Here is a 27,148-nt window from a genome sequence, read left to right on the forward strand (position 1 = left end):
TTAAATATTACGTAAGGTTTTCTTTTATTTAAAAGATCATTCACAAAATACCATATCCATAGATTTACTTTCTGTCATATAGCTGAATGTGTTAAGTGTTTGGAATTCCATTCTTATGTTTTAAAAGTCAACTGGATGGCCCAGAAGTTTAGATGATTTTGTTTTGTTCTTAATCTTTTCCACATTGAAGATGTAAGTAGGTCATCTGAAAGCATCAGGTTTGATTACAACCACATAATGCATGTCTTTCTTAAGTTAAGTATTGGTGTCACACAAATGGTTCTTATTTCAGAAGCAGAGGTGGCAGGGGGAAAGGAAGGAGGGGAGAGAGTTCTGTAATTGCTGAGACCTTAGGACAAAGACACGGTAAGAGAAGCCGAGGCAGCCAGCTGGTGACAAGCACTGCCGCAGCCCAGTGTGCCGCCCAGGCCGGGCTACCCCGTGGCCCCTGGTCACCAGGGTCTCTTCCCCAGGCTCTAGCTGCTGGCAGGCCCCAAGCTGCTCCCAAGGGGAGGAGCAGGGCTCAGTGCTGCGGAACTGGAAGTTGTTCACATACAGGTGTGTTCCAGCTCAAAGGCAAAGGCCCAGCACACTGCCGGGCCCCTGGCCAAGTGCCGAACACAGTGTGTGTGGGATCAAGAAACTTTGTCCCAAAGAGGAGACTCAGTGACAGACAGCCACCTACCAGCTATCTGAAGGTTCTGGACAGTCCTGCATAGTAGAATCCTCAATTCATTAAGTGAAACAATAAAGTGCCAGATTTTAGGCCCATTTTCATTATAAAACTCAGGGAAGGTGGGAAGCACAGTATCTCACTATTACACCGGGGGGAGAGACAAATTCAAGGGAGAGAGGTGGGACCCACGCATGGCGGGGATCTGAGGAGGGGCAGTGCAGCCCTGGCACGGCTCTGCCACGGCCACCCATCAGTGCCCCCACAGCACCCTGGCCAGCAGGAGGGATAGCAGATGGAGGTTCTGTGTCTAGCCGGCCAGAGGCACGTCTACTACTGCCAGGGAGGAGGGGAGCAGCCTGGGACACTGGCGGGTGTGAACACAGCAATGTGCTCAGCTGGCCTGATCCAAGTTCCTCACCGACACTCCACACCCCTATCCCCTTCTTTTGGGTTCCATGTTTGAATTGAGAGCCTCTTCTGCTTGAAAAGTCCGTTCTGGGCAGGAGTAACAGAGACAAGGCTGCTTATAAATAGGAATAGGAAGGAATTTGCAAGGATCAACAGGTATTTTACTCTTGTTTTGAAAACAAGGTGCCTTAAATTCTGTATGTTGATCACAGCGGAATAAAGATGCTACCCAATTTGTGATTTCTTTCCTGTTTTTTTTTTTTTTTTTTTTCTCTTCATCTTTTTCCCCCTCCCCATGGAAGCCACAGCAATACAGAACTCTACATGCAGGTTAGAAGAGAAGCGCTGAGAAAAATCAAAGAAACACCTGGGTCTGGCCAGTGCTCTAAAGTAAAGAGAGAAAGTAAAGAGAGAAAGCAAAGGAGAAAAATGGAGCAGCACCTCCATCCAGAGAACGCCCATGGGTGGCTGCTTTGTCCCTCAGGAGACACTCATGTACTGGAAAGAAACAAGAAGCAGGAAGGAGAAAAGACAGAAGGAAAAGGCGAAAGGAATGGCAGAAAAAAAAAAAAAAAAAGCACGAAACAGGCACTAGATAGGTTCAGCAAAGCCAAGAATGTACTAAAAACCACTTGTTAACTGCTGACATGCGCTCACAAGCTGTGTTTCCGTTGTAAGAAAGGAGGACAAAGGTCAGGCGCAGGAATGGTGGATGCAGGACTGCCAGCCCAAGGGGCTGGCCAGGCTGTGGTCTCGAGCTAACTCCCCCACACCCCATTCCCTCCCAACCGCAAGCTCATTCTTGCTCCTTGTGAACGACTTCCTCTCTGGGCCTGGCTCCCCCGAAGATAGCAGAGTTGGGATTGGCTACTTGATTGAGGGGCGTTGCAACTGTTCGAGGCTTCAGTTGGAGCCGTGGCCTCTGTGCTCTTTCCTCTGTGGGAGAAAAACCAACGGTGGTTTATAAAGAATGGACCACCTTCCCCATCCAGGCAAAATGACCAAATGGAGGGCAGCCCCTACAACCCAGCCCGCTTTCTAACCAACATGCCCGCCTTGAAGATCTACCCTATCCCCAAACCTTCTATTAAGAGGTAAGAAGGTAAGCTTACTATTTAAGACTAAGAGGTGGTCCACAGAGGCCACTGTCCATGGCCTAAGAAGCCTTGTGTGTGCGGGGGTACAGCCAGAGTACCAGGACAAGATACCCTCTGCTGACAAAATAGTGCCATACCTTCTGTTGGTTCTCTGAAGTCCATATTGGAACCTCGAAGGGGAGGGCCATCTCTGAACCGACTCCCCATTGGGGGGCCTGTTCGCCGGTCACCTGGGCGACTCCCTCCCCTGCCTCCTAAGAAGTCATCCCTGAAGCCTAAAGAAGGAAGAGGACACTGGATTACTTTTTAAGCTCCTGTCTCAAAGCTGACAGTGCAGCTGGTGTAGATGGTTTGATTAGAAATTCAGTCTGTCCGACATCAGAAATTTTGGAAAATAAAGTGTACTGAAAGGAGTCCAATGTGAACATGTTGGGTAATTTTCAGTTATAACGTATTTTTAACAGTTTTTAGGTTAAAAAAAAAAAGTTGTTTAAACCTTAGCTTGCAGGAAAAGTGGGAGGAAAATCACCTAAGACTATAATCTAATAAGGCTTACAATAAAATAAAAATCCTCAAAGCCCATTTTATTTTGTCTTCTAATATAAACCTCTGATTGTTAAAGACAAACCCGAAGTTTAAACACGCCGCCACCTCTGGGTAACACCCCATCATCTGTTTTTCTGCTGTGTGTCAGGTGCAGATCACTCTAAAAGTTAAGCACCTGTGCTGTAAACAAAAGTAGTTACGGAGCTGGACTCACTCCCAATATATGCCACCTCTTCCAGAGGAAGTGCTTCTCCTTGTTCCCAGGGTCTCTGCTAAAATAGTTACCAAAGTAAGCTGTGCCTCATTATGAGTGCTAAGAGTATTATGATGCTCGTGTGTAGATGATTTTCTCCATAGGTTTTAAGAAGCCTAAGTTTTCTTTCCTTTTTTATTTTTTTTAAAAGATTATTTATTCATGAGACACATACACACAGAGAAGCAGAGACAAGCAGAGGGAGAAGCAGGCTCTATGCTGGGAGCCCGACGTGGGACTCGATCCTGGGATCCAGGATCACGCCCTGGGCCAAAGGCAGATGCTTAACTGCTGAGCCACCCAGGTGTCCCTCCTTTAAAAAAAAAAAAAAAAGATTTTGAGGGGATCCCTGGGTGGCTCAGCGGTTTAGCACCTGCCTCTGGCCCAGGGCACGATCTTGGAGTCCCGGGATGGAGTCCCAGGATGGGGTCCTGTGTTGGGCTCCTGGCATGGAGCCTGCTTCTCCCTCTGCCTGTGTCTCTGCCTCTCTCTCTCTCCCTCCCCATGTCTATCATGAACAAATAAATAAATAGATCTTTAAAAAAATAAAAAGATTTTGAGAGGGGGAGAATGAGAGAGAACACAAATGGGGGTGGGGGGAGAGGGAGAAGCAGATTTTCCACAGCAGAGAGCCCGATGCAGGGCTCAATCCCAGGACCCCAAGATGATCATGACACCAACTGGAGGCATACACTCCAACCGACTGAGCCCCCCACGGGCCCTGAAGCTTTTTTCTTTAGCTTCCTTTTTACTGAAAGACTTTCATTGAGGGGGGGTCTGAGCTAATTAATTATTAGCCTTTTAACAGTATAGACCATTGAAGTTAGAGTTCACATTCGGTCAAAACTTTGACAAAAATGTAATCAAACAAATGAGCCTACTCCCTCTCAGCCCTCAAAGGGCTACTTTCACTCTAAGGATGGTGCCATTGCTTAAAGCTTCTGAGGAACGTAACTCTATTTAGAATCCTGAGGGAATGCCTGGGTGGCTCAGTGGTTGAGTGTCTGCCTTCAGCCCAGGGTGTGATCCTGGAGTTCCAGGATCAAGTCCCACATCAGGCTCCCTGCATGGAGCCTGCTTCTCCCTCTGCCTATGTCTCTGCCTCTTTCTGTGTCTCTCATGAATTAAAAAAAAAAAAAAAAATCCTGAGCTGGAGGAATATTCTAGATGTGGTCTTATCCCCATTACTTGTAGATTTCATATTTGCCAATAGGTCTACTAGCTAGCATTTGAATGCGACCCTAAAACCAATACTTTTGGCACTTCTGCTTTTCTAGACATGCATAGAGTGGTGGAAGATGGGAGCTGCCTGAAATGCACATTTTACAGCTGAGGTCAAATGAAGCAACCCTCGGCCTTCTTGCTCAGACCATAAACAAATGTCTTTTCAATCTATTCAGTGCCAGGTTTCTGCTCTTTTGTGCTTTTCCTCGGAACAGAGCGCCAAAGAGTTGTCTGGTATAAGTGCAAGAAGGTGGTCTTGTGCCTCACAGAGAAAGTACGAGTTAGGTAAGCTCCATTCGGGCAGAGTTCTAGTGCTGCTGGCCATGAGTTCATGGTCAGGTGAATCAACAGTATATATGAACTAAGGTGTCTTTAAACAGAAATCCATACAAGAAAGTATGCACTGCCTGGCTGACAAAAATGCTATGACCAGAGATTCTCAGGAATCCGACCTTGTTGTCTCCCCAGGAGCAATGGTTTGGTGTCTGGTTATCAGGTGTTCCCAGTACTTTTTTTTTTTTTTTTTTTTTTTTTATTTATGATAGTCACACACAGAGAGAGAGAGAGGCAGAGACACAGGCAGAGGGAGAAGCAGGCTCCATGCACCAGGAGCCCGATGTGGGACTCGATCCCGGGTCTCCAGGATCGCGCCCTGGGCCAAAGGCAGGCGCCAAACCGCTGCACCACCCAGGGATCCCTGTTCCCAGTACTTTTAAACTTAACTCCCTTGGATACGGAGAATGATTCTTTTTGCAAGGATGTTATTTTTCTGTTCTTTAAGGGTGGCCAAGGAATTTGGGAAGAGATCAAGTTACGTTGTATCTGGTATGTTGTATCACAAAAAGAGCTGGACAACATCAATTTTAACAAAACAAGTAATGAAAACAATTTCAAAAACATTCAGGCCAAGAGAAGCACTGAGTTGGGGAAAATACACTAGGACGCGCAGAGTCAGATCGAAGATTCTTTACAGAATCTTTTGAATCAGAGCTCACACTGTTTATTAAATAAGCTTGCCTGGTATTCAAACATTTAACCTGACATATCCCCCCCCCCCCCCCAATAAACTGGGAAGCATATCTTCCCACGTGAACATGGAAGTCACTTCCCCTGTGCACATAATTCTTGCTACCAGTGTGTACCAGTAAGCAGGTCACACTCACACTGACAAGGCAGATAAAGACAACTGCTGCTTTGTCCAGGTGGCAGGAGACAGTCTAATGGAGGAAAAATACCCAGTGCATGTTAAGAGCAAGTAACAGCCCCATTCCCAAACTGCTTGTGATAGGAGCAGGGGAAGATGACGAGGGAAAAGCAAGGCATGACATTAGTCAGTATCTTTTAATTAAGTATGAAGATGGGACACCTGGGTGGCTCGCAGTTGAGCATCTGCCTTTGGCTCAGGGCATCCCAGAACGCCAGGATCAAGTCTTGCATTGGGCTCCCTATGGGGAGCCTACTTCTCCCTTGGTCTCTGCCTCTCTCTCTCTGTGTCTCTCATGAACAAATACATAAAACTTTAAAAAAAAACAAAACAAAGTCTGAAGACAGATTTTTGGGAGGCACACTCCTCATGAGAATCTTCTAAGTTGTCTTTTTTTTTTTTTTTTTTTACAATGAGCATGTATCATCTTAAAAACAGTATCATTCTGGGACACCTGGGTGGCTCAGTAGTTGAGCATCTGCCTTCAGCTTAGGGCGTGATCCTGGACTCTTGGGATGGAGTCCCACATTGGGCTCCCTGTACAGAGCCTGCTTTTCCCTCTGCCTGTGTCTCTGCCTCTCTCATGAATAAGTAAAATCTTAAGTAAAAAACAAAGCATCATTCTTTGAAGAACAGAAAAGATCTATTTTCACAAATAACACATATAGGCATTACTCCATGTGGGCACTTTGGGTTTCAGATACCCCCCAAACACTGCAGTTGACGCTGAAACTGGCGGGTGTTGAGGAGGCCTCTGGCTGTGTTCTCTGTTCCAGAAGAGTACAAGCCCAAGCTAAGGCAGCAGGTCCTTAGGTAACCTCCACATATCCAGAGCCACAGCTTGTGTATTCCTCCAGTCCCAGGAATTCAAAACCAGCAGGTTCAAGACCACTATTCATCAGGCCACTAAGGGCTGCACCTGGACTGACTGAGAAGACATTTGTTGCATGTTTCAATCAGAGACTAGCTTATACATAAAATTACAGGTTTACTGGATCATACTGTACTTTTATGAATAAGCTCATTTCTGATTGGCTAGAGGACTTTTAGGAATTAAGTTATTCAACAGATATAAGCAGTCATCTGTTTAGCTAGATTAGTGCTGAAAGGAATTTTTAATAATTCTGATCTACAACAGCTTGTCCTACTTCTTCCAATACTTACCAAATACTCAAATACTTTATGCTGAATTTGGTTTGATGGGGGGTGGGGGGAGGATGATAGTGGGTGGGGGCGCTGATGGCACCATCTTATATAGTGGGGAGTGCAGAGTCTGAAGAAAACATTTGTTTTTCATTTTTTCACCTTTCTGTTACAACTGATATTTTTATTGCATATGTGAATTACTTTTATTAAAAAAAAAAAAAAAAAAAAAAGAGGGGGATCCCTGGGTGGCACAGCTGTTTGGCGCCTGCCCTTGGCCCAGGGCGCGATCCTGGAGACCCGGGATCGAATCCCACATCGGGCTTCTGGTGCATGGAGCCTGCTTCTCCCTCTGCCTATGTCTCTGCCTCTCTCTCTTTCTCTCTCTGTGACTATCATAAATAAATAAAAATTAAAAAAAAAAAAAAGATTAAAAAATGTTTAGTAGGAGACCGACCCTTCAAAGCAGAGGCCTGACACGCAAACTGATCTCCTATGTTAAGACAGAGAGGCACCTGACAGCCTGTCTTGGTAGGTTAAGAAAAGGAATAGTCAAGTGGATCATGTCCACCATGAAGGGATGGGAGTTCCATGCCCTTCAAGAAAAAAAACCCTGGTCACCAGGACTTCAACCATGCAAGAGGGAGTCACCAAGAACTAAAGTGACAAAGCTTTCTGTAAGCTTCCAAAACCTCCACGCTATTTCTAGAAGTAGCAGAGCTTCTATTTGTACCATGCACCCTAGCGCTGCCAAGGGGATTCCTGAGACCAAGGCCTGGATGATAACTGTAGGCCAAGGCAAGGTAAGACAAGATGGAGGATCAGTCTACCCTGCCCAGTGGGGAACCTCTCAAGTCCTACTCCAAACACTCAGGTTCTAATAGAGGCTTGGTGCATGCCTGGGGACCTTTTGGGAAAGTTTCATCTGTGGAATGAGCTAATGGAGCGGTCCGGCCGGGCGGGCTACTCACAACAAACGTACAACAGCAGCAAGGCCACTGAAAAAGGTTAAGTGGCAATATTCTAAATGCTGATACCGGAATTGAAGTCATCCCGGGAATCCCATCCACCTCTAGATTCTCCAGGGCCACCCATTCCTGAGGATACACAAGAAAGATAAAGTTGAGGTTGTACCATTACCTTGCTGCACAAACATGGAAAAATTCAGTGGGAAGATGGACAACTCATGTGATGAGAAGTTCACCGGAATTATAAGAGTTCTTGCTGCCACAGAAAAAAACCCTGAAAAACCAAAAAACCCAAACAACAAACCAAAAAACCCTCCAGGCTTGCAGAAGCACCATCCATTCTCAAGATTTTTACATGTGTTTAAAAACTCACAAAAACCTATCAGACCTGTAAGATAGTTTTACTAGTAACCTTCAAGAGTTGTAATCAGTGGGCTACAGCAAGTTTATGTTCAATTTTAGAAGAACCAATCACCTCTGTCATCTGGTCCACCTTTCCTGAATCCAAAGCCACCTTTATCTTGTTTTCTGCCTTCTGCAATGTCCACACGAAGTGACCGATCACCCAACAGCTAATGATAAGGGGAAAATAGTGTAAGTATTGGCAGGAAAAAAACATCTCAACTTCTAACATGACACAGAAAACCTGAAGATACTTACTGCACCATCGTATGTCAAGGCTTCCTTAAGGGAATCCACCTCATCAAATTCTACATAGCAGAATCCTGTAAGAGAAACAAACCCCAATTTCCTCAAGGAATTCTAGGTGAAGACATGGTGGGATTCCTGTCGGGTCCATTTCCCAACTCTTGTATCTAGGGGACACTAGACTAGTAGAGCCTAAAAGTGAGATTGCACTTTCGGATAAATACAAAATACCTGACTGGCATTCCTCCCTCTCAATTATATTCTGTCAGAAAGAGCCAAACAGGCATTGAGATATTTGGCAGCTCCGTTTTTACAGGTTTCTTTTTATGAATTTTAACCATAATATTCAAACCTTTCCTGAGTCATTGAAGAGCTGTCAGGACTGACTTTTGAGTAACTTTAATATAACACAACAGGGGCTTAAAGACAGATTTCACATTCAATACCAAACATGCTTTGGAGGAATAGGCTGAAGGTGCCTACTACTTAGTACTCAGGTAGTTGGTATAAAATCTGCTTTATAAAACTAAGAAATATACCCTCAGTAACAAGGGCATCCTCTTTGGGATGCTAGTTAAAAGACAGATGGCCTAGGTCCAAACACGTGTTACCCACAATCTGTGTCCCTGATGCCAGATTCTGACAAAGGCCCGGGAGCACATTCCCAGGCAGAGGAAACCACACCTTCTCTCACCTCCAACCTTTGCATTAGCTTCTCCCTCTACCTCCAACACACTTTCCATGGTCTGTCCTTGCCACCTGGTGTCTAAATCCAGGTTAAGCATCCCCGCTGCCCCAATACGCTCACACTGCACCCCATGCCAACACCCTTCCACCCTGTATATCCCTATCCTGTGTGATGATTACACTTCACCTTCAAAGCCCACTAGACCGCAAGTGCTCTGTAGGCTTGGGTCCAAACTCGTCCTGCTCACCATCTACTCATTAACTACTTAAAGAACGCATTGCTTAGCTGTAGAGTCTCCACCTTCCCTGCAAGTGGATTCAATGTCTGGAGTACTTGAGGAAACCACTTTGCAAGTTCAAAGAGGCCACAAAAGCCCACTCACCCATCTCACCCTTCCTGAGTTGCTGAAACTGAGGATGACCCTCCAGTAGACAAACTAAAACTTGCTTCTACAGACTCAGCCCAAAGGCTGGCCTCCCCCACCCATTTCCCCTGAAGCCAGGCACTCCTGGTGCCTCAGGGAGGGATACTGGCTGGGGCTTACTTTCACAATAGAATGGATACATTTGTTTTCATTGTTTGGGCACTTAAAACAAGGCTTCAGGTTCTAAAGCCAAAAAAAAACTTTCAAAATGATAAAAGTACCACCTATTTGCAAAACTATTCAGAGGAGTGAAACTTCCACTTCTCATACCACTCCTCACCTTTCCCAAACACACATGCTCCAAAGCCACAAATGTAGAGTGACAATATTTATTAGGTTTTCTTTTTATTCCACACAAATACCTAGATTACAGGAAAACTATAAAGAAATATGCAAGGAGTCGGGCCAAGGTGAAATGCACCTGCAAAGTCCTCAATTTTATCTGTTCATTCCCCTCTCAGGGAACTCCCTTACTGGTGAGACAAGATAGCTAGGTCAGGCAAAAAGATTTACTCGGTCATATATATACTGTGTATTTCTACAAACCAGATAATGTGTAGACATTTCTTCCCCAAGTAGAACTGAAAGACTATGAGCTAAAGGCCTGTTTATTTCAGCTACGACAGGCAAATATTTAGAACACTTTCATAACTGGAGCTCTCTGGTTCCCTAACATTTTGGTTTCAATGCTCCCTCTACATTGGTACAAAGAACACCCCCAAACTCACCTTTAAATTTGTCTGTGTCTTTGTCTCTGACTAGCCGCACACTCCTTATGCTGAGATCCTTAAAGATAGCATCTATGTCGCCCTGAACTGTATTAAAAGGTAGATTTCCTACATACGCTGTGTAGGGGGGTTCTGTGGGCAGCTCCTTCTGGCTGCGGGAACCATGGCCACCAGCACTGCCGCGGGACCTGGAGGGGAAACAGACAGGATTCAAGTCTACTTGCCTCGGAGCAGGAACGAGGAAATGGTCTTCCACTCAGCCACACCACCCATGTGAATCATTCCACTTGAAGACACAATAACACCTTGAAATTATCAAGTCTTCCAAACTATCATTCCTGACCAGGGTGCCTAGGTTTTGGTGACAGAAATGTCCACCGAAACACAATCTATATAAATATTCATTTCCCTGGAAATTCAAATCCAAGTAGGACATACCCTCCTTGCAAAACTGGTTACATTCTATTTACTTAGATTCACTACCTGCAAAAGATTTATATCCTAAAACCTTAGAAAACACCCTCCTTCTTCACACATGATCATCCTAATACATGCGGAAATGGACTGTCCAGAGTTAGCACACTGTATTCAGAAAGGATTTGTAAAGCTGCTGAAGTTTAACCCATTCGTAACACACCTGCTTCTTGCTACTGTCACACTGTGGATAATACAAATGCTCGAATAAAAATTTTAGATTTTATACAGCAAGTACCATGTACATACTACCTTCCACCACTGCCCATGCACACTTCACCGGTCCTCAAATGCGTATTACCTAATCCACTTAATCCTCAATAGCAACCTCCCCTATAATAAGTGGTTATGTGTCTATGGTTATGAGGCTCAAAAGTGGCAAAAGCAGGACAGAAACTGACTCTACCACATCTCATTGCTAATTTGTACAGGTTCTGGTTTGAACCCCAGCTGTCACCAACTCACTCTACCCTATGAGTTACTCAACTTCTCTAAGCTTTATTTATTTGTAAAATTGGGTTAATATTAATACAGAGCTTGAGTTACTGAGAAATAACAAATATAAGGCCCCTAAACACTGACTGAAGCACAGTACACACAGGGAAGTAACATTATCATCATCACACCTATAACTCAAGGTTCACAATGTTTTATAGATAATTAAGAAATAAATTGGGGCCACTACACATTTGTCAGAATCCACAGAATATGTATACCAACAGTGAACCCTAATGTAAAATATGGACTCTGGGTGATGACAATGTCAGTGTAGGTTCACGGACTGTAACAAATGTACTGCTCTGCTGTGGGGTGTTGACAGCAGGGCCATCTGTGGCCCTGTGTGTGTGTGATGGCAGGGCAAATATGGGAATTGCATTTTCTTTTTTTCCCCAAAGACTGACTGATTTGAGAGCAAATGAGATCTAGTGAGTGGGGGTGAGGGGCAGAGGGAGAGAGAAGAGAAGCAGACTTCACACACGGCTTGATCTTATGACCCTGAGATCATGACCTGTGGGGAAACCAAGAGTTGGAGACTCAAGTGACAGAGCCATGCAGGCACCCTTAGGAACTGGTATTATCTGATCAATTTTGCTGTGAACTTAAAATTGCTTTAAAAAATAAAACATGGGGCACCTGGGTGGCTCAGTAGTTCAGTGTCTGCCTTTGGCTCAGGTCATGATTCCAGGGTCCTGGGATCGAGTCCCGCATCAGGTACCCTGCAGGAAGCCTGCTTCTCCCTCTGCCTGTCTCTGCTTCTCTTTGTGTCTCTCATGAATAAATAAATAAAATCTTAAAAAAATAATAAGTTAGAACAAATGATTGGGGAGGGGAGCTCTTCTTTATATCAACAAGAATGTCAACTAATAAATGTAAAAGGAATCATGTCCATAGAAAACCAGTACTCTAGGGGTGCCTGGGCAGCTCAGTTCGTTAAGCTTCTGACTTCGGCTCAGGTCGTGATCTCAGGGTTCTGGGATGGAGCCCCTATTTGTGAAATCTGCTTGTCCCTCACCCTCTGCGTCTCTGCGTCTTCTTGTGCTCTCAAAAAAATTAAAAAAAAAAAAAAGGAAGATGGAAAAAAAAGAGAATCACTACTTGTACCCACCAAAACAGCAGTGGTTGATTCAGGCAAGTCTCATCAATGGACATCAAAACCACCAATATAAAATGTACCTGGCCATCACCATGTTAACCGCTAACTGACAAACTTTTACACTGTGCCTTCTATTTTGGCACAGATTCTTCAAATATGTCAAAAATCGTGAAAAAGGCAGGGGGATCAATGAAACATGACAACTAATGCTACATATCATCTTTGATCCCGGAACAAACAGCTATAAAAGAAAAAAAACAGATGGAGAAATTAGAATATGGCATGAACAGCTATCACTGCATCAATGTTTAATTTCTGGGGAGTGGTAACTGGTACTGTGGTCAGAATGGCCCTGTTCTCAGGAGAGACCCAGAGGGTTCAGCATAAAGGACGCGTGCAGGTACCTATAAAGATAGGACAGCCGCGGTGGCGGTGGCGCAGCAGTTTAGCGCTGCCTGCAGCCCAGGGCGTGATCCTGGAGACCCTGGATCGAGTCCCACGTCAGGCTCTCTGTATGATGCCTGCGCTTCTCCCTCTGCCTGTGTCTCTGCCTCGCTCTCTGTCTCTATGAATAAATAAAAAAATCTTAAAAAAAAAAAAAAGATAAGGCAAATGTGAGCCTTGTGACTCTAACAGTGTCTACTCTATCATTCTTTCAACTTCACTGTGGATTTGAAAATGTTCCCAATATTTGCAGAACATGAGAGGAAAAAAAATCCAAAAGAGGGAAGTGGTGTTTCTTTTTATAGACACGTAAAATTCATTTTAAATAAGTCTCCTCACAACAAAGATCTGCTCAAAGTTACCCTTTTTGCAGGGCAAGCATCAATACAAGTCACAGAAAGTAATTTGTTTTTTTTTTTTTTTTTTTAGTAATTTGTTTTTTTAATCCCATTTTGCTAGAAATATCATGAAAGAGATTCCCCATCTTTCCTGAGGTAACATTCTTTTTTTTTTTTAAACTCCTGATTATTATTATTATTTTTTTTAATTCATTCATAGAGACACAGGCAGAGAGAAGCAGGCTCCATGCAGGGGACCCGATGCGGAACTCGATCCCGGGTCTCCAGGTCTCCAGGTCTCCAGGATCACGCCCTGGACCGAAGGTGGTGCTAAACCACTGAGTCATCCGGGCTGCCCCCTGAGGTAACCTTCTTTAAGACATGTTTTTAGCCGAAGAACCAAATCATGACGTAATTCTTGACTAAAAAAAATTTTTTTAAAGATTTTATTTATTTATTCATGAGAGACAAACAGAGAGAGGCAGAGACACAGGCAGAAGGAGGAGCAGGCTCCATGCAGGGAGCCTGATGTGGGGCTCGATCCCAGGACCCCGGGATCACACCCTGGGCCGGAAGGCAGATGCTTAACCGCTGAGCCACCCAGGCGTCCCCTTGACTAAAATTTTTTAAGTTTAGTGACTCAGAATTCCACCTCTTGCAGATAAGAAATCCTATGTTTTGTTTTCAAGTGGACTGCATTCCACTTGCTCCCACTCCCCAGCCCTGTCCCACTGAGTTTAGTAAATTGACTTCAATACTCTCTGCAACACCATTGTTCTTATCTTGATAACCTTAAACTATTTTATAAAGATTTACTTATTTATTAGAGAGAGTACGTGAGCATGCACAGGCAAGCAGGGCGGGGGGGGGGGGATCTCTAGCAGATTGCTTGCTGAGCAAGGAGCCTGCCATGGGGCTCAATCCCATGACCCTGAGATCATGGGCTGAGCTGAAATCAAGAGTCAGTCATTTAACCTACTAAGACATCAGGCACCCCTAAACGTTAAAATATTTTCAGTAAGATACTCTTTGAGACGGAATACTGATTATGTAAGATACAGTATAAGCATAAGCATTTGCAAAACTGTCAAAACACAAGATGAATTAACAATTTTAACAACTTTAAATTCACGTATTCAATATTTACTAAACATCTGGTGGAACAGTCCTCTGCCCTCAAGCAGCTCACAAGTGAGTAGCACATATAAAATACGAATAACTATGAGCATGCACGCATGCATATTTGTGTATTTATGTACACACACACATATGGCAAAGAGCTGCAATGATTTTTTTTTTTTAATCTAAGGTAAAGGTAAGGATGGAGAGCTGACAAATCCAGCAGGTGTACATCCATGAATCAGGAATATGGAGGGCTTGCTTAAAGAGCGCATCAAACATTTACACGAGAACTTCTGGAGGATGCTAGATACAAGCCCGGGAAGGTTGAGGTCAGGGAGCCTTGATAAGGACTGCTTCCCCGGCGGGGTGAGGGTGCTAATTAGATGACAGGGCGCTAGAAAAATGCAATAGGTAAGAAGCCAGCCCGGGCTTTGGGAAGATTGAAGAATCTCATTTCAGGCAAGCAGTATTTTAAAAAAGCTAAAAATGTGGGAACAGCTAACCCAGCCCATTAACCTGCTCATTTCACCCAAGTCTCACAAAATAGCTGGTGGCTGACAATTCCAGACCTTTCCCAAGAGTCACCGCAATCATCCTAAATACCACCTGATCTGATGTAGTCAGTTCTACTGGACTTAAGTATGTTTTAGCTTTTCAGTGAGTAGGTAGTTCACTGAAGACGTGGGGGCAGTCAGTGCAGTGGGACCAGGGCCCTCTCCCTAGATTCCAAATTTACTGGCTCCAAAAGTTACAAAGTTAGAAGTGGAAAGTGGAAGTCACCAGTGTGCCAGCAACTTGAGAACCAAGAGTGGGGGAGACACACCAGAGAGTACACATACAAGTCATAAAATGTTACATCCTGTTAGCAGTCCACCAAAAAATCCCCAAGCCAGGAAATCCTGAGCTGAAAGTCCTAAGATAACTGTGACATTAAGGTTTATACGGACTATCCCCTAACTGAACAAGCTACGTTACACAAAAGCACTTTCTAGAACAGGTTAAAAATGACAGGGAGAGAAGACTCATTTGACACCTTAGCCCTGTGTAGGATTGCTTCCAAATTACCTCTGTGCTTCAGTTTTCGTGTCTGTGACTACGCAAATACTTCAAAACTTTATTTTATAAAGTTTAAAACTGATCATAAAACCACCTCATAAATCTTGACTGCTTTATAAAAGTTTAATAACAATTCTAAAATGTTACAGGGAAGTCTAAACACGCTCAAGGTCACCGGCAGAAACAGATGAACAAGGCAGCAGGCCACTGCGGTGCCCCCGCCAATTTTCAAAACAACATATACGAGTTTTAAGGTCATAAATTACATCCTTAGTAACTAAGGAAATCTAACTTTCAACTCAAAGTGTGACCAAAATCCTTGAGAGACAAATCACTTTTCTTCACTCAAATTAACTAAATATATGCAGTATCTATGAAGGCCAGAACAGGCACAGAGGGCTCACATCTCAGAATCAGTCCCTGCCCTTAAGGAGCAGATAATTCAACTGAAGAGGTCTCCTCTGGAAAGGAGAAACCACATCCCAAAACAAAGGGCGCAGACAACCCGAAAGACAGTAACAGGAACAGGTTTCTGCAGGGTGGAGCCGCCAGGAACCAAGATTTCACTCCACTCCGCATTCCCACACACACAGGGAAACACTGAACTCCTAAGCAGACAGTAACTGCGAATACACAGACCAGAAGGAGGAAAGGAGCCTGGAAGAGGCGGCTGTAAGAAACAAGAGGAGGGGATCCCTGGGTGGCTCAACGGTTTAGCACCTGCCTTTGGCCCAGGGCGCAATCCTGGAGTCCTGGGATTGAGTCCCGCATAGGGCTCTCGGCATGGAGTCTGCTTCTTCCTCTGCCTGTGTCTCTGCCTCTCTCTATGTCTATCATAAATAAATAAATAAATAATCTTTAATAAAAATAAATAAATAAATAAATAAATAAATAAATAAATAAAAAGAAACAAGAAGAGAGGGACGTCTGGGTGGCTCAGCGGTTGGGTGTCTGCCTTTGGCCCAGGGCATGATGCTGGAGACCTGGGATCCAGTCCTATGTTGGGCTCCCTGCAGGAAGTCTGCTTCTCTCTCGGCTTGTGTCTCTGCTCCCCCCCACCTCTTTTTCTCATGAATAAATAAATAAATCTTAGAAAAAGCAAAAAACAAAAAAAGCAAGAGAAGAGAGAATTCGGGCTGGGATTAGATCCAGTAAGTGGATTCAAGAGAAAAAGTGCCCCAGACTTACTTCCCAAGAATAAAAGATAAGGAAAAAGGAAGGACTCACGATAAGCTATTTTCTGAGAAAGGACTTTATGAAGATTTCTAGGTGCCATAAGAAACTACACAGAATTTAAGCCCTGTTGCTGCCACTGTAAATTCAAGACCACTGCCAAGATATCCAGTACAGAGTATTAACCTTTCTCTGGTATTTGCAACATCAGGTGTTCTCCTATTACCTCTAGGTTAGGGACACAGTATCATCAGGGCTGATCAACAAATCTGCTCTTTCATGTGCCATCCAGAAATGCTTACTAGCATAGATTATATTGACATGTGGCACCACGCTGGATCCTATATAAAAATCACAAGCCTGGGTGGCTCAATTGGCTAAGAGCCCGACTCTTGATCTCAGCTCTAGTCTCGATCTCAGAGTCTTGAGTTCCAGCCCCTCACTGGGCTTAAAAACAAACGAACAAAAACAGAAGACTGCCTTTGTAAGATTAAAATGCAAGTAAGCAACAAAGTCCACTGAACATGCTTAAAATGAAAAAAATTAAAAAGTAATGGTCATAACGCGCAACCTATTTGGTTTCTAGAAAATAAGCAAAAAAGGTTTAACTCATAAATGTCAAGCCCTCATTTCATATATACTGATTTATCTTACTACTAACATATTATTAAACACTGATTAAAATCACTGAACCTGGGACACCTGGGTAGCTCAGCAGTTGAGCATCTACCTTCAGCTCAGGGTGTGATCCCAGGTCTGGGTATCAAGTCCCACATTGAGCTCCTGCGGGGAGCCTGCTTTTCCCTCTGCCTAGGTCTCTGCCTCTCTCTCTCTCATGAATAAATAAAATCTTAAAAAAAAAAAAATCACTGAACTCGTATCAATAAATTTCAACTAAAGTTCAGTTTATTCAGATTTCCTTAGTTTTTTAACCCTAACACCCTTTTTCTGTTCCAGGAGCCAAAGATCACATGACATTTTAGTTGTAGCTTACGTTTTTTGAAAACCAGCCCCACACTGCTTGGTTTAAAAGCATTTCCAAGTAGATCTCCCTCTGTTAAATGTATGCAGTCTCCAAGGCCCCTAATCAGCATTCACAATTAGACCCCTTTATAACTACAGGATGGGCATGAAAGCCCCCAATGTTTCTGATCAACCCTGGGGTGGGGCAGGATCAATGGTGGAATTTTTCATAAGCCCTATTTCAGGGAGCTCTTTTCTGCTGTGAATGATTTCTTCATAAACTAATCTCATCTGTAGGATTAAAAAGAAACCTGGCAGGGACATGCAAAGCAGTTCTAAGGCAAGAATTCAGTCTTCAGAATTATTACAGTCTCTGGTACTTAGCGGGGTAGAAGGAATGAAGACCTTAGTATCACAAACAACTTCTACTAATATGGCTATTTTATTTGGCAAAAAAATGTAAAATGTAAGAGAGGGTGACGTGTATTTAGATGACCTCTCCAATTAGGTCCTTCAGTGTTTTTCCAAAAAATTTTTGGCTGTGATCAACATCATGACTACAAACATATACACACATATCTACCTGACTGCATATGAACAAGTAACAAAAAGCTTGCCCAAAAGTAAGACTATAAACTCACAATATAACACACTAGTCTCTTATTCTATTTCACCATTAAAAAAGCTCATCAGGACCCCTAAAATAAATTGATTTCATCATCTACCAACAAGACAGGCAGTTTGAAAGCCTTGTTATAGGAGAACAGCAAACCCAAGGGGGACTTCTGATTTACATGGTCTTTCAAAAAATCTTTCTTACTAGGCAAAAGGCCATTTACCACAATGTACTAAAATTTTGGACTCCCATGCATTAATGAAAGCAAACAAATGGGTTATTAATTTAGTAATTTCACATGGTGCAATTTGTCATTCAATCCAAAGTTCCAGATTTTTCAGAGGAAATAAAAACTTAAACCTAAAGCTGTTTATTGGTCCTCAGAGTACTGCCACAAAAAACATCTGTCTTGAAGCTATGATGTAAATATTTCTATGGGTTAGTTTTGAACTTTATAACCCAAGAGTTCTTTTTCTCTAAATTAGAATGCCTATTATTTGAGATTTGACATTCCAGGTACTATCAGCTTCAATTCATCTTATCTTAATTTTTAAAAAAGATTTTATTTATTCATGAAAGACACAGAGAGGCAGTGACAGGCAGAGAGAGAAGCAGGCTCCCCACAAGGAGCCCGATGTGGGGCTCGACCCCAGATCCCGGGATCACGCTCTGAGCCAAAGGCAGACGCTCAAGTGCTGAGACACCCAGGCATCCCAGCTTCAATTCATTTTAAAGAACACTTTACATTTTCATGCGCTGGTCAATTTTATATGATCTACAAATAACTTACAAGTTTCAATTATTTAGAGAAGCACAAACAGCTACAGATAGACCACCAGTTAAAACCCAGAATTTAGGGATCCCTGCGTGGCGCAGCGGTTTGGCGCCTGCCTTTGGCCCAGGGCGCGATCCTGGAGACCCAGGATCGAATCCCACATCAGGCTCCCGGTGCATGGAGCCTGCCTCTCTCTCTTCCTGTGTCTCTGCCTCTCTCTCTCTCTCTCTCTCTCTCTCTCTCTCTCTCTGTGTGACTATCATAAATAAATAAAAAATTAAAAAAAAAAGAGTCAAAACCCAGAATTTAAAGGCATGCAAAGCTAACAGTTCTTTTCTTCACTTAATATCTGAAAAATCACAAATATAACACCGTATGTTATACTTCACTTAAAAATATTTGAAAAATCATAAAAACTTAAGTTACTTGTATTTAAACAGGTATGTATTAAGATGAATACTCAGTATTTACTAATAATTGTTTTTGCTAACAAAATCTAACTTATAGCTACCTTCCACATGGTAGTTACAAGAATTAACTGCTTTATTTTTAAGATTTTGTTTATTTGAGAGAGAAAGCATGCGTGCTCACACACAGGGAGAAGCAGACTCCTCACGGAGTGGAGGACCCCATGTGGGGCTCAATCCCAGAACCCAGAAACCATGATCCAAGCTGAAGGCAGATGCTTAACCGAGTGAGCCACCCAGGCGCTCTGGATTAAATACTTTATTTATTTTTTTAAACTTTTATTTATTTATGATAGTCACACAGAGAGAGAGAGAGGCAGAGACATAGGCAGAGGGAGAAGCAGGCTCAACGCACCAGGAGCCCGACGTGGGATTCGATCCTGGGTCTCCAGGATCGCGCTCTGGGCCAAAGGCAGGCGCTAAACCGCTGCGCCACCCAGGGATCCCTAAATACTTTAAAAGTACCTGGAAAAAAGCTACACACACACCCTGACTTAACAACAACAACCAATAAAGAGAGGAGGAATCTTATCAGGAGACTTAGTGGACACATGGAACAAATGCCATATGCAAACTCTGGTCCTGATTCAAACAAATCAGTTGTACATCAAACTGTAGGAGCTAATTAGAGAAGTAAAAATATTTACGGGGAAGTTTTTGGATATAATATTGTGGTCACATCTTTTAGGTCTGTACCTTTGAAACGCATACTAAAGTACTTCCAGATGAAATGAAATGTGACATCTAAGATGTGCTTTAAAATAATCCAGTAGCATGTGGGAGGAAGGTGGCACAAGAAGATACAGATGAAATAAACGTGGTAACTTTTTTTTTTTTAAAGATGTATTTATTTATTCATGATAGACATAGAGAGAGAGGGAGAGAGAGAGAGAGACAGAGACACAGGCAGAGGGAGAAGCAGGCTCCATGCAGGGAGCCCGATGCGGGGACTCGATCCCGGGACTCCAGGACCACGCCCTGGGCCAAAGGCAGGTGCTAAACCGCTGAGCCACCCAGGGATCCCAACGTGGTCACTTTAAAAAGTGGGTCATGGGCACATGAGGTGGGTCATTATAGGAGACTCTACTTTTCTGCTTTAATTTTTCTGTAATCAAATTTTTTGCAGATTCAAATAGGTCAACTATATGAAATAATCTTTGAGGTAACTGTGCAAAACTGAACATGAACCGGGTGATAGAAAAACTGGTGGTTAGAAAGAAACCTTTGATCAGTTTGAAACACATACTCAAGTATTAAAAATATCTTAAGACAGATGACAGGATGGCTGCGATTGGCTTTAAAATATTCTATCCCTTCCCCACAATGAGGAAGACAGGCGCAAAGAACAGTAAAAAGGTTTAAGTTAATGAATGGAAATGAGTGAAGAGTTGCTTAATGGGTCTGTTTGGGAACAATCAAAGAGTTCTGGAAACAGTGGCGGCAACAACACAAGATGGTGAGTGTCACTGTGGGCATAAGCTGTACACTCAGAAATGGTCGGGGGATACCTGGGTGGCTCAGTTGGCTGAGTGTCGCACTCAATTTGGGTTCCAGTCATGATTTCAGGGTTGTTAGATGGAGCCTCACATTGAACTGTGCTCAGTGAGTCTGCTCACTTCCCACCCCCCCTCCCCGCTCATGTGTACTCTCTAAAATAAACGAAAAATCTAAAAGAAAAAAAGAAGAAATGGTCAAAGTGGTAAATTTTATGTATATATTTTACCACTCACACCACACAAAACTTGAAAAAGAAAAATGAACCCGGGGAACGGCCAGGTGGGTTCAATATACTAGTCTCTGTTTATGTATGAAAATGTTTAATTTATTTTTATTTTAAAGATTTTATTTATTCATGAGAGAAAGAGCAAGGAAGAAGAGTACACAAGCAGAGAGAGGGCCAGAGGAAGAGGCAGACTGAGTCCAGAGCCCGATGCAGGGCTCGATTCCAGAACCCCAGGATCATGACCTGAGCAGAAGGCAGACGCTTAACCGACTGAGCACCTCAGATTTATTTTTAAATGTCACATAAAACGAGCAACTGCTAAATTCTGGTCTAGTCTAGACCACACGGATGTTCCTCCATTAAAGAAGTTATTTAGCTCAAAGAGCAATCCTTCAGATTTTCAGACAGTCTGTAAAAGTCCAGTAACGTGTACTTCCTTTGGTTCTAGCTCTGCCTTCCAGAGTCACCTCTCCGCATTGAACAGTTCCTCACAGTCCAACTAGTGGCTGTATCCTGTGACCTGCACTGGTCTTGCACTTGACCCCAGCATAAACCAAGGCAGGGGCACCCAAACCGTACTATCACTCATGCTTCATTACACAGTATTTACAGAGAGAAAGAAGCCAGCGAGCTTCAAAAGAAAAAAACAAAAAAACAAAAAACAATGTCCTTGACCAAGCAGTAAAAATGATTAGTTTTTTAAATCTTGACCCACTTTTTATTATCCCATGTTTCAAAATAGGGGCAAAACACTTCTGCGGCTTACAGAAATGTGATGGTTATCTCCAGGAAAACACTCATGCAAGTGAGTTACAAGCTGAACTAGGTATTCTTTTCATGGAACACCATTTTCACCTGAAGAACTGACAAACTATGGTTATTCAGACTTAGGTATTAGGCAGACATTTTCTTTTCTTTAAAATGTAGACTGGGCTTTTAAACAAAAAATAAAATTTTAGAAAACTTGTATCCATCAACATAAGCTTGACAGCCTCACTGTACCTGAAATGTTTCTGATAAAATCAATGGTGATGTTAATAAACACGAGTTTTGATGCTGTATGATAAAACAAAATGTGCCAATATTTGAAGACTTCCAGAACTCAATAATAACCAACCCATTATGTTACAAGATCATGCACTAGTAAAGAATCCATTTGAAATATGTACCCTGTACCCCACAGGTACTGTGTACCCTATATTGGAATACAAGGCTCAACTGGAGGTGCCATGTTTTCAATGAGGTATCAACATCCTGGAGCATATCCAGAGGGCCCCATCAAGAACATTTTAGAAAACATGACAAGGGGGGCGGTTGGGAATCCCTGGTGGTTCAGCGGTTTAGCGCCTGCCTTTGGCCCGGGGCGCAATCCTGGGGTCCTGGGATTGGGTCCCGTGTAGGGCTCCCGGTCTGGAGCCTGCTTCTCCCTCCTCCTGTGTCTCTGCCTCTCTCTCGTGAATAAATAAATGGGTAAATCTAGAAAGAAAGAAAAGAAAAAAAGAAAAGAAAAGAAAAGAAAAGAAAGAAAAGAAAAAAGAGAAAAGAGAAAAGAGAAAAAAGAAAAGAAAAGAAAAGAAAGAAAAGAAAAGAAAAGAAAAGAAAGAAAAGAAAGAAAGAAGAAATCATGACATGGGGAAAAAACTTCAAAGAACCAAGGACATCCAATTAAAAAAGACAACTTAGGTATTACTGTTACGTTCTATCAAAATCAAGCAATCACTTATTTAGTGGCCTGAGTATGCAGGTCTAACCAGCTGTACAAATGAAGTACAGAGGCTTGGCATGCTCTCCTGCCCAACACTCTCTTCTATTTCTAGAGGAAGCTGGAAACTGGAAGATGGGAGACTGATCTAGGACTGCCCCCCCCACCCCCACCATTGTTCCACATGTTCCAAGTTTCTGGGATGACTACTTGAAGTTGCATAATGTCCTCCCAGAACACTAAAGGTTAATTTCAAATAGAAACATGCAAAGATAGTTTTTAGAAATTTCAGAAGCATTTACATTAAATGTTCCAAGCACAATTATAACAAACCAGTAACGTACAAGAACAAATTATTCAACTAGCATTCATTTACAACATAGTACTCTACTTGTAAAATGCTTTATACCCATAAACTGAATAGATTTCTCTTACCTGGCTCTAGAAATATTGCCCAGAAAGTAAAAACTCACTCGCTAGCTCAACAGAACTTTTCCCACTCTTACTGATGCAAGGGAAATATTTCAAGTACCAACATATTATATAAATCAAGATCCACAAATTATTAAGTGTAATGGACACTGTGCTGCATGCTTGAGACATCTCACTGAATACTCTCAATAGCCTTATAGAGGAATTTCTATTTTACATGGGGTGGGGGGGATGAAGCTCAGAGGTAAAGAAACTTGTTCCAAGTCACACAGCTAATACATGAATCAAGGCTCAGGTGACACTGGACCTCTGTCCAGTCTGCCTGATTCCAATCCAAAGCTAGGCCTTTTCCCCAAACTGTGTCAGAGGCTCTTGTTTTGTAAAACCAAGTATCTGTGATAACACTTTTTCATAGAAGATAATGATTTGGAATCAAGAAGTGGGAATTAGGGAGTGGAGAGGACAATAATAATAACCCTAAACCACTTATCACTTGGTAGGCAAACAGGATTTTAAAATAAGCTTTTTTTGGGATCCCTGGGTGGCGCAGCGGTTTAGCGCCTGCCTTTGGCCCAGGGCGCGATCCTGGAGACCCGGGATCAAATCCCACGTTGGGCTCCTGGTGCATGGAGCCTGCTTCTCCCTCTGCCTGTGTCTCTGCCTCTCTCTCTCTCTCACATGAATGAATGAATAAATCCTTTTTTAAAAAGCTTATTTTATTTATTTTTATTTATTTATGATAGTCACAGAGAGAGAGAGAGAGAGAGAGAGAGGCGCAGAGACACAGGAGGAGGGAGAAACAGGCTCCATGCCAGGAGCCTGATGCGGGACTCGATCCGGGGACTCCAGGATTGCGCCCTGGGCCAAAGCCAGGCGCTAAACCGCTGAGCCACCCAGGGATCCCCTAAAATAAGCTTTTCAATACTTGTATGAAGTCTACGTGATTAGTGCAAATAGCTACTCTTTTTATACACTGTTTTCTTTCCCCTTTTTAGTCTTAAAATATGCTTAGAAATTGAGACAGAGATGCGAAGCTTAAGCCTTAGAAGACTCAAAAGTTAGAATTCCAATTGCCCCTCCTCAACTGGAACTTAAAAATACTTCAATGTGTAGTTTTACCAGTTTTTAGTAGGTACCATTTTCAGCAATCTTAATTCTTGTTACCTCCAAGTTCCAATCTGATTCTCAGAATTGACAGTTTTAGGTGGAGCACTCAAAAGCATGTTGTAGTTAGAAATGTAAAAAAAAAAACAAAAACAAAACAAAACAAAACACTGTTACTGTCCAGTTTATTGCCAATGGCCAAATGAAAAATTAAAACCAGGAAAGATGGGATCCCTGGGTGGCGCAGCAGGTTAGCGCCTGCCTTTGGCCCAGGGTGCGATCCTGGAGACCCGGGATCGAATCCCACATCGGGCTCTTCTTGCATGGAGCCTGCTTCTCCCTCTGCCTGTGTCTCTGCCTCTCTCTCTCTCTGTGACTATCATTAATAAATAAAAATTTTTTAAAAATAAAAAAAAAATAAAAAATAAAACCAGGAAAGAAAATTTAGCAACCCACAGAACAAAATAACACTCCAGATCTAGTACAATTAACGAGATAATTTGGAATTCTGATTTGACTTGTTCTGGGGCAACAATGCAGTCCCTAGGGTCTCTCTTTGGCTACCAGGGACATGCCTCTGTAGATCGAGAAGATAAACCAGTCGCTTAACACTGCTTACTGACAACAGCACTGGTCACTACATACAACTACAAAATAAACTAGCACGGAATGCATAATCATTACAACCAAATTTTTAGATTATGATTGCATTTCAAACCTGCTATTCCTTTCGTCTATGACCCAAGTGGCTTAGAGTTGAGATCTCTTACTTAGCTAAGGTGTTTTAGACTAGAGGGAAGGTCTCTTGGTACAAAAATACCAAACACAGCAATGCAAGACTGGCTTTCCAGAAGTGACAATATTCCAAAATGCCTAAGCACAGTATCTCAGCATAAGCAAACAACACTTAGACATTTGTTGATGGGAAACATAATTCATCTAACAGTAGAAATTATCACTAAAGGTTATCAACTAGCCTACCATCTTGCTAAATTTCAGAGAAACCACTAACTGATAACTCCGTATCTGATGAAATTAAAATTAACACGGACTCTGGGATAGGAAGCTTTGGCCCAGACCACTCCATTGCATGTGCGGTACTCTGTGAAGTTTCTGGACCCACTCCAGACAGTCTACACAAACACACAAATTCACCAATAGGTTTTTAGAACAGAACTACTTTTAGGAATCTGAGTCCTATTTCCCACATAGTTTTTACACGGATCTGAAGTCAAATGGAAAACTCCAACAAGGTCAGATACAGAAGATTTTTAACAGTAAAGTGACTTTTTATCAGAAAGCTTAGGAGATGCAGAGTGACTAGCTATTTTCTCACACGGGTTTTTGGATTACATCTGGACACGACTAACATTTATCTGCCTTCTGATGTTTGAAACGAAGAGCATCTTGACCACTTGGTATTGTTCAAGGCATCCCAACTGTCAAAATGTCACTACAAGTGTGACTCAAACACCTCAAGTCACCAGAACAGGGGCAAATCTGTCAAAAGGCAGAATAAGGAAAAAAACAAAAACCAACTCCAAACCCCAGATTCAGTATAACTTATTGTAGTCCCAAACCAACTAAAACTCCTTGAATCTGCCTTAAATCAAACTACTCGTGTAAGAGTTTTCCTGGGCACTCCCAAATGTTTCTTGAAACTGGAAAAAAAAAAAAAAAGAAAGAAAAGAATCCTGGTTATTAAATGTCAACATGACTTAAGTGCAAATTTGGTGTCTAGAAACCTACCCCAAAGGCAATACTTTTACGTGTCATCCAACATCTATTCCTTTTTTTTATTAGCAAATAAAATATTCTTTGAAATAACAGGTGGCTCCACCTTCCCCATCTTCCACGTTCTAGTGCCATTAATATTAGGTGCATTCCCGCACCCAAACAAGCCTTTGTTTGAGCCGGTCCCAAACCTAGGTATTAAAAGGTCATTCTTCACCAAAGACACTTTTGGGATAGCAACCCAGGAGACTGGACACCTCAGTAGGTACTATTGTAGTGTTGTCCTGGCAAAGTAATCCTTTCTGTTAGAGTACACAATGGCCAAGTGTGTCCTTGACAAACAGCAAGACGTTTATAGCCCGTCTCCTAAATTCCGTGTGAGGGAACTTGTATTAAACACACACACACACCCAGTGCGGATGCCCGCTATTGAACACCGTAAGCTTCTTATTCATTAGTCAAGAATTGCTCTTTTAAATGAGGTGTCTCGATTATAGACAGTCTGTATATAACCGAAGTCGCGCGCGGTTCCTTCTCCGGGTCGGAAGGGGAAACGACGGAAAAATAGTACGTAGCACCTGTCAATAAGGCACGGTGCTCCCAAGACGCACTGGAATTAAAAAAAAAAAAAAGAAAAGAAAAAAAAAAAGCTATTATGTATTTTCTTTTGCTTGGTGTCCCCCTCTCCCGGCGTGGATCGGACCATTGCCGGGCTGGAGCCGCCAAATCCCTGCCTCACACAGAAGGGCAGGGACTCACGCCCCGGTCGCCCTCCCGACCTTAGCGCGGGAGCCCGCAGGGCAGACGGACCACCGGCGGCCGGAACCGGGCCGGGCCCCCACTCCGCCCGGCAGCAGATGCTCGCACGGGCCCTGCCGTACTGGGGGCTGGGAGCGGGAGCGGGAGCGCGTCTTCCCGGGCGCTCAGCGCCACCGCGGCCTGGCCTTGCGGCCGAGGCGGCGCCGAAACGACGCGGCGGCGAAAGGCGGCGGCGGCGGGAGACCCAGGGACGGGCCTGCGCCGCGAGCAGGACGCGGGGGACACTAACCGCCGCCGCCCCCTCCCCGAGCGCGCCATTTCCAGGCCCCGGCCCTCCGGGCGCCTCTCCCAGGCCTCCGCGGGCCCGGCCGGGCCCCCTGCCGCCCGCCGCCCCAGGTGAGCGCGGGAAGGCCGCCGCCCCCGCCCCCGCCCGCCCCCCGCGCCCGGCCGGGGCCCGCGCCCCGCCGCCTCACCCTCTGCCGCCGCCGAAGCTGCTGTAGGCCCGATCGTCGTAGGTATCGAAGTCCGCCATTTGCCGTCTCCGCTCCGAGAGGAACCAGGGTGAGCGAGGAAGGACCCCGCAATATAACTCCCCCCGCCCCGCCGCCGGGGCTGTCCGCCGCGCCGCCTGATCGCAAATCGCACGCACGCACGCGCGCGCGCGC

At 43.6% G+C, this 27,148-nt stretch overlaps 1 protein-coding gene across 2 annotated transcripts; it reads right to left on the reverse strand.

Moving 5' to 3' along the window:
• On the reverse strand, nt 1-27,148 carry EIF4H (eukaryotic translation initiation factor 4H). Of its 2 annotated transcripts, XM_025425789.3 has the most exons (7): nt 26,957-27,115; nt 10,008-10,195; nt 8,180-8,244; nt 7,995-8,091; nt 7,589-7,648; nt 2,319-2,456; nt 1-2,020 (listed from the first exon to the last, which is right to left on the reverse strand). In XM_025425789.3, the coding sequence occupies exons 1-7, from the start codon at nt 27,013-27,015 to the stop codon at nt 1,881-1,883; spliced, it is 747 nt and encodes a 248-aa protein (XP_025281574.1). In that variant the 5' UTR covers nt 27,016-27,115; the 3' UTR covers nt 1-1,880. The 2 variants fall into 2 exon arrangements, with proteins under 2 accessions (XP_025281574.1, XP_025281575.1); XM_025425790.3 differs by lacking the exon at nt 7,589-7,648 and having other exon boundaries at nt 26,957-27,148.

This window comes from Canis lupus, chromosome 6, assembly GCF_003254725.2.
Source record: "Canis lupus dingo isolate Sandy chromosome 6, ASM325472v2, whole genome shotgun sequence".
NCBI classification, from domain to species: Eukaryota; Metazoa; Chordata; class Mammalia; order Carnivora; family Canidae; genus Canis; species Canis lupus.

What these genes read in the sequence shown, in the direction of transcription:
- EIF4H (XM_025425789.3), bottom strand. Translation starts at nt 27,015, where the DNA reads ATGGCGGACTTCGATACCTACGACGATCGGGCCTACAGCAGCTTCGGC. An exon ending in AGCTTCGGCGGCGGCAGAGG is followed by an intron (nt 10,196 to 26,956) that starts GTGAGGCGGCGG and finishes TTTCCCCTCCAG; the next exon opens with GTCCCGCGGCAGTGCTGGTG. An exon ending in AGACACAGACAAATTTAAAG is followed by an intron (nt 8,245 to 10,007) that starts GTGAGTTTGGGG and finishes TTTCTCTTACAG; the next exon opens with GATTCTGCTATGTAGAATTT.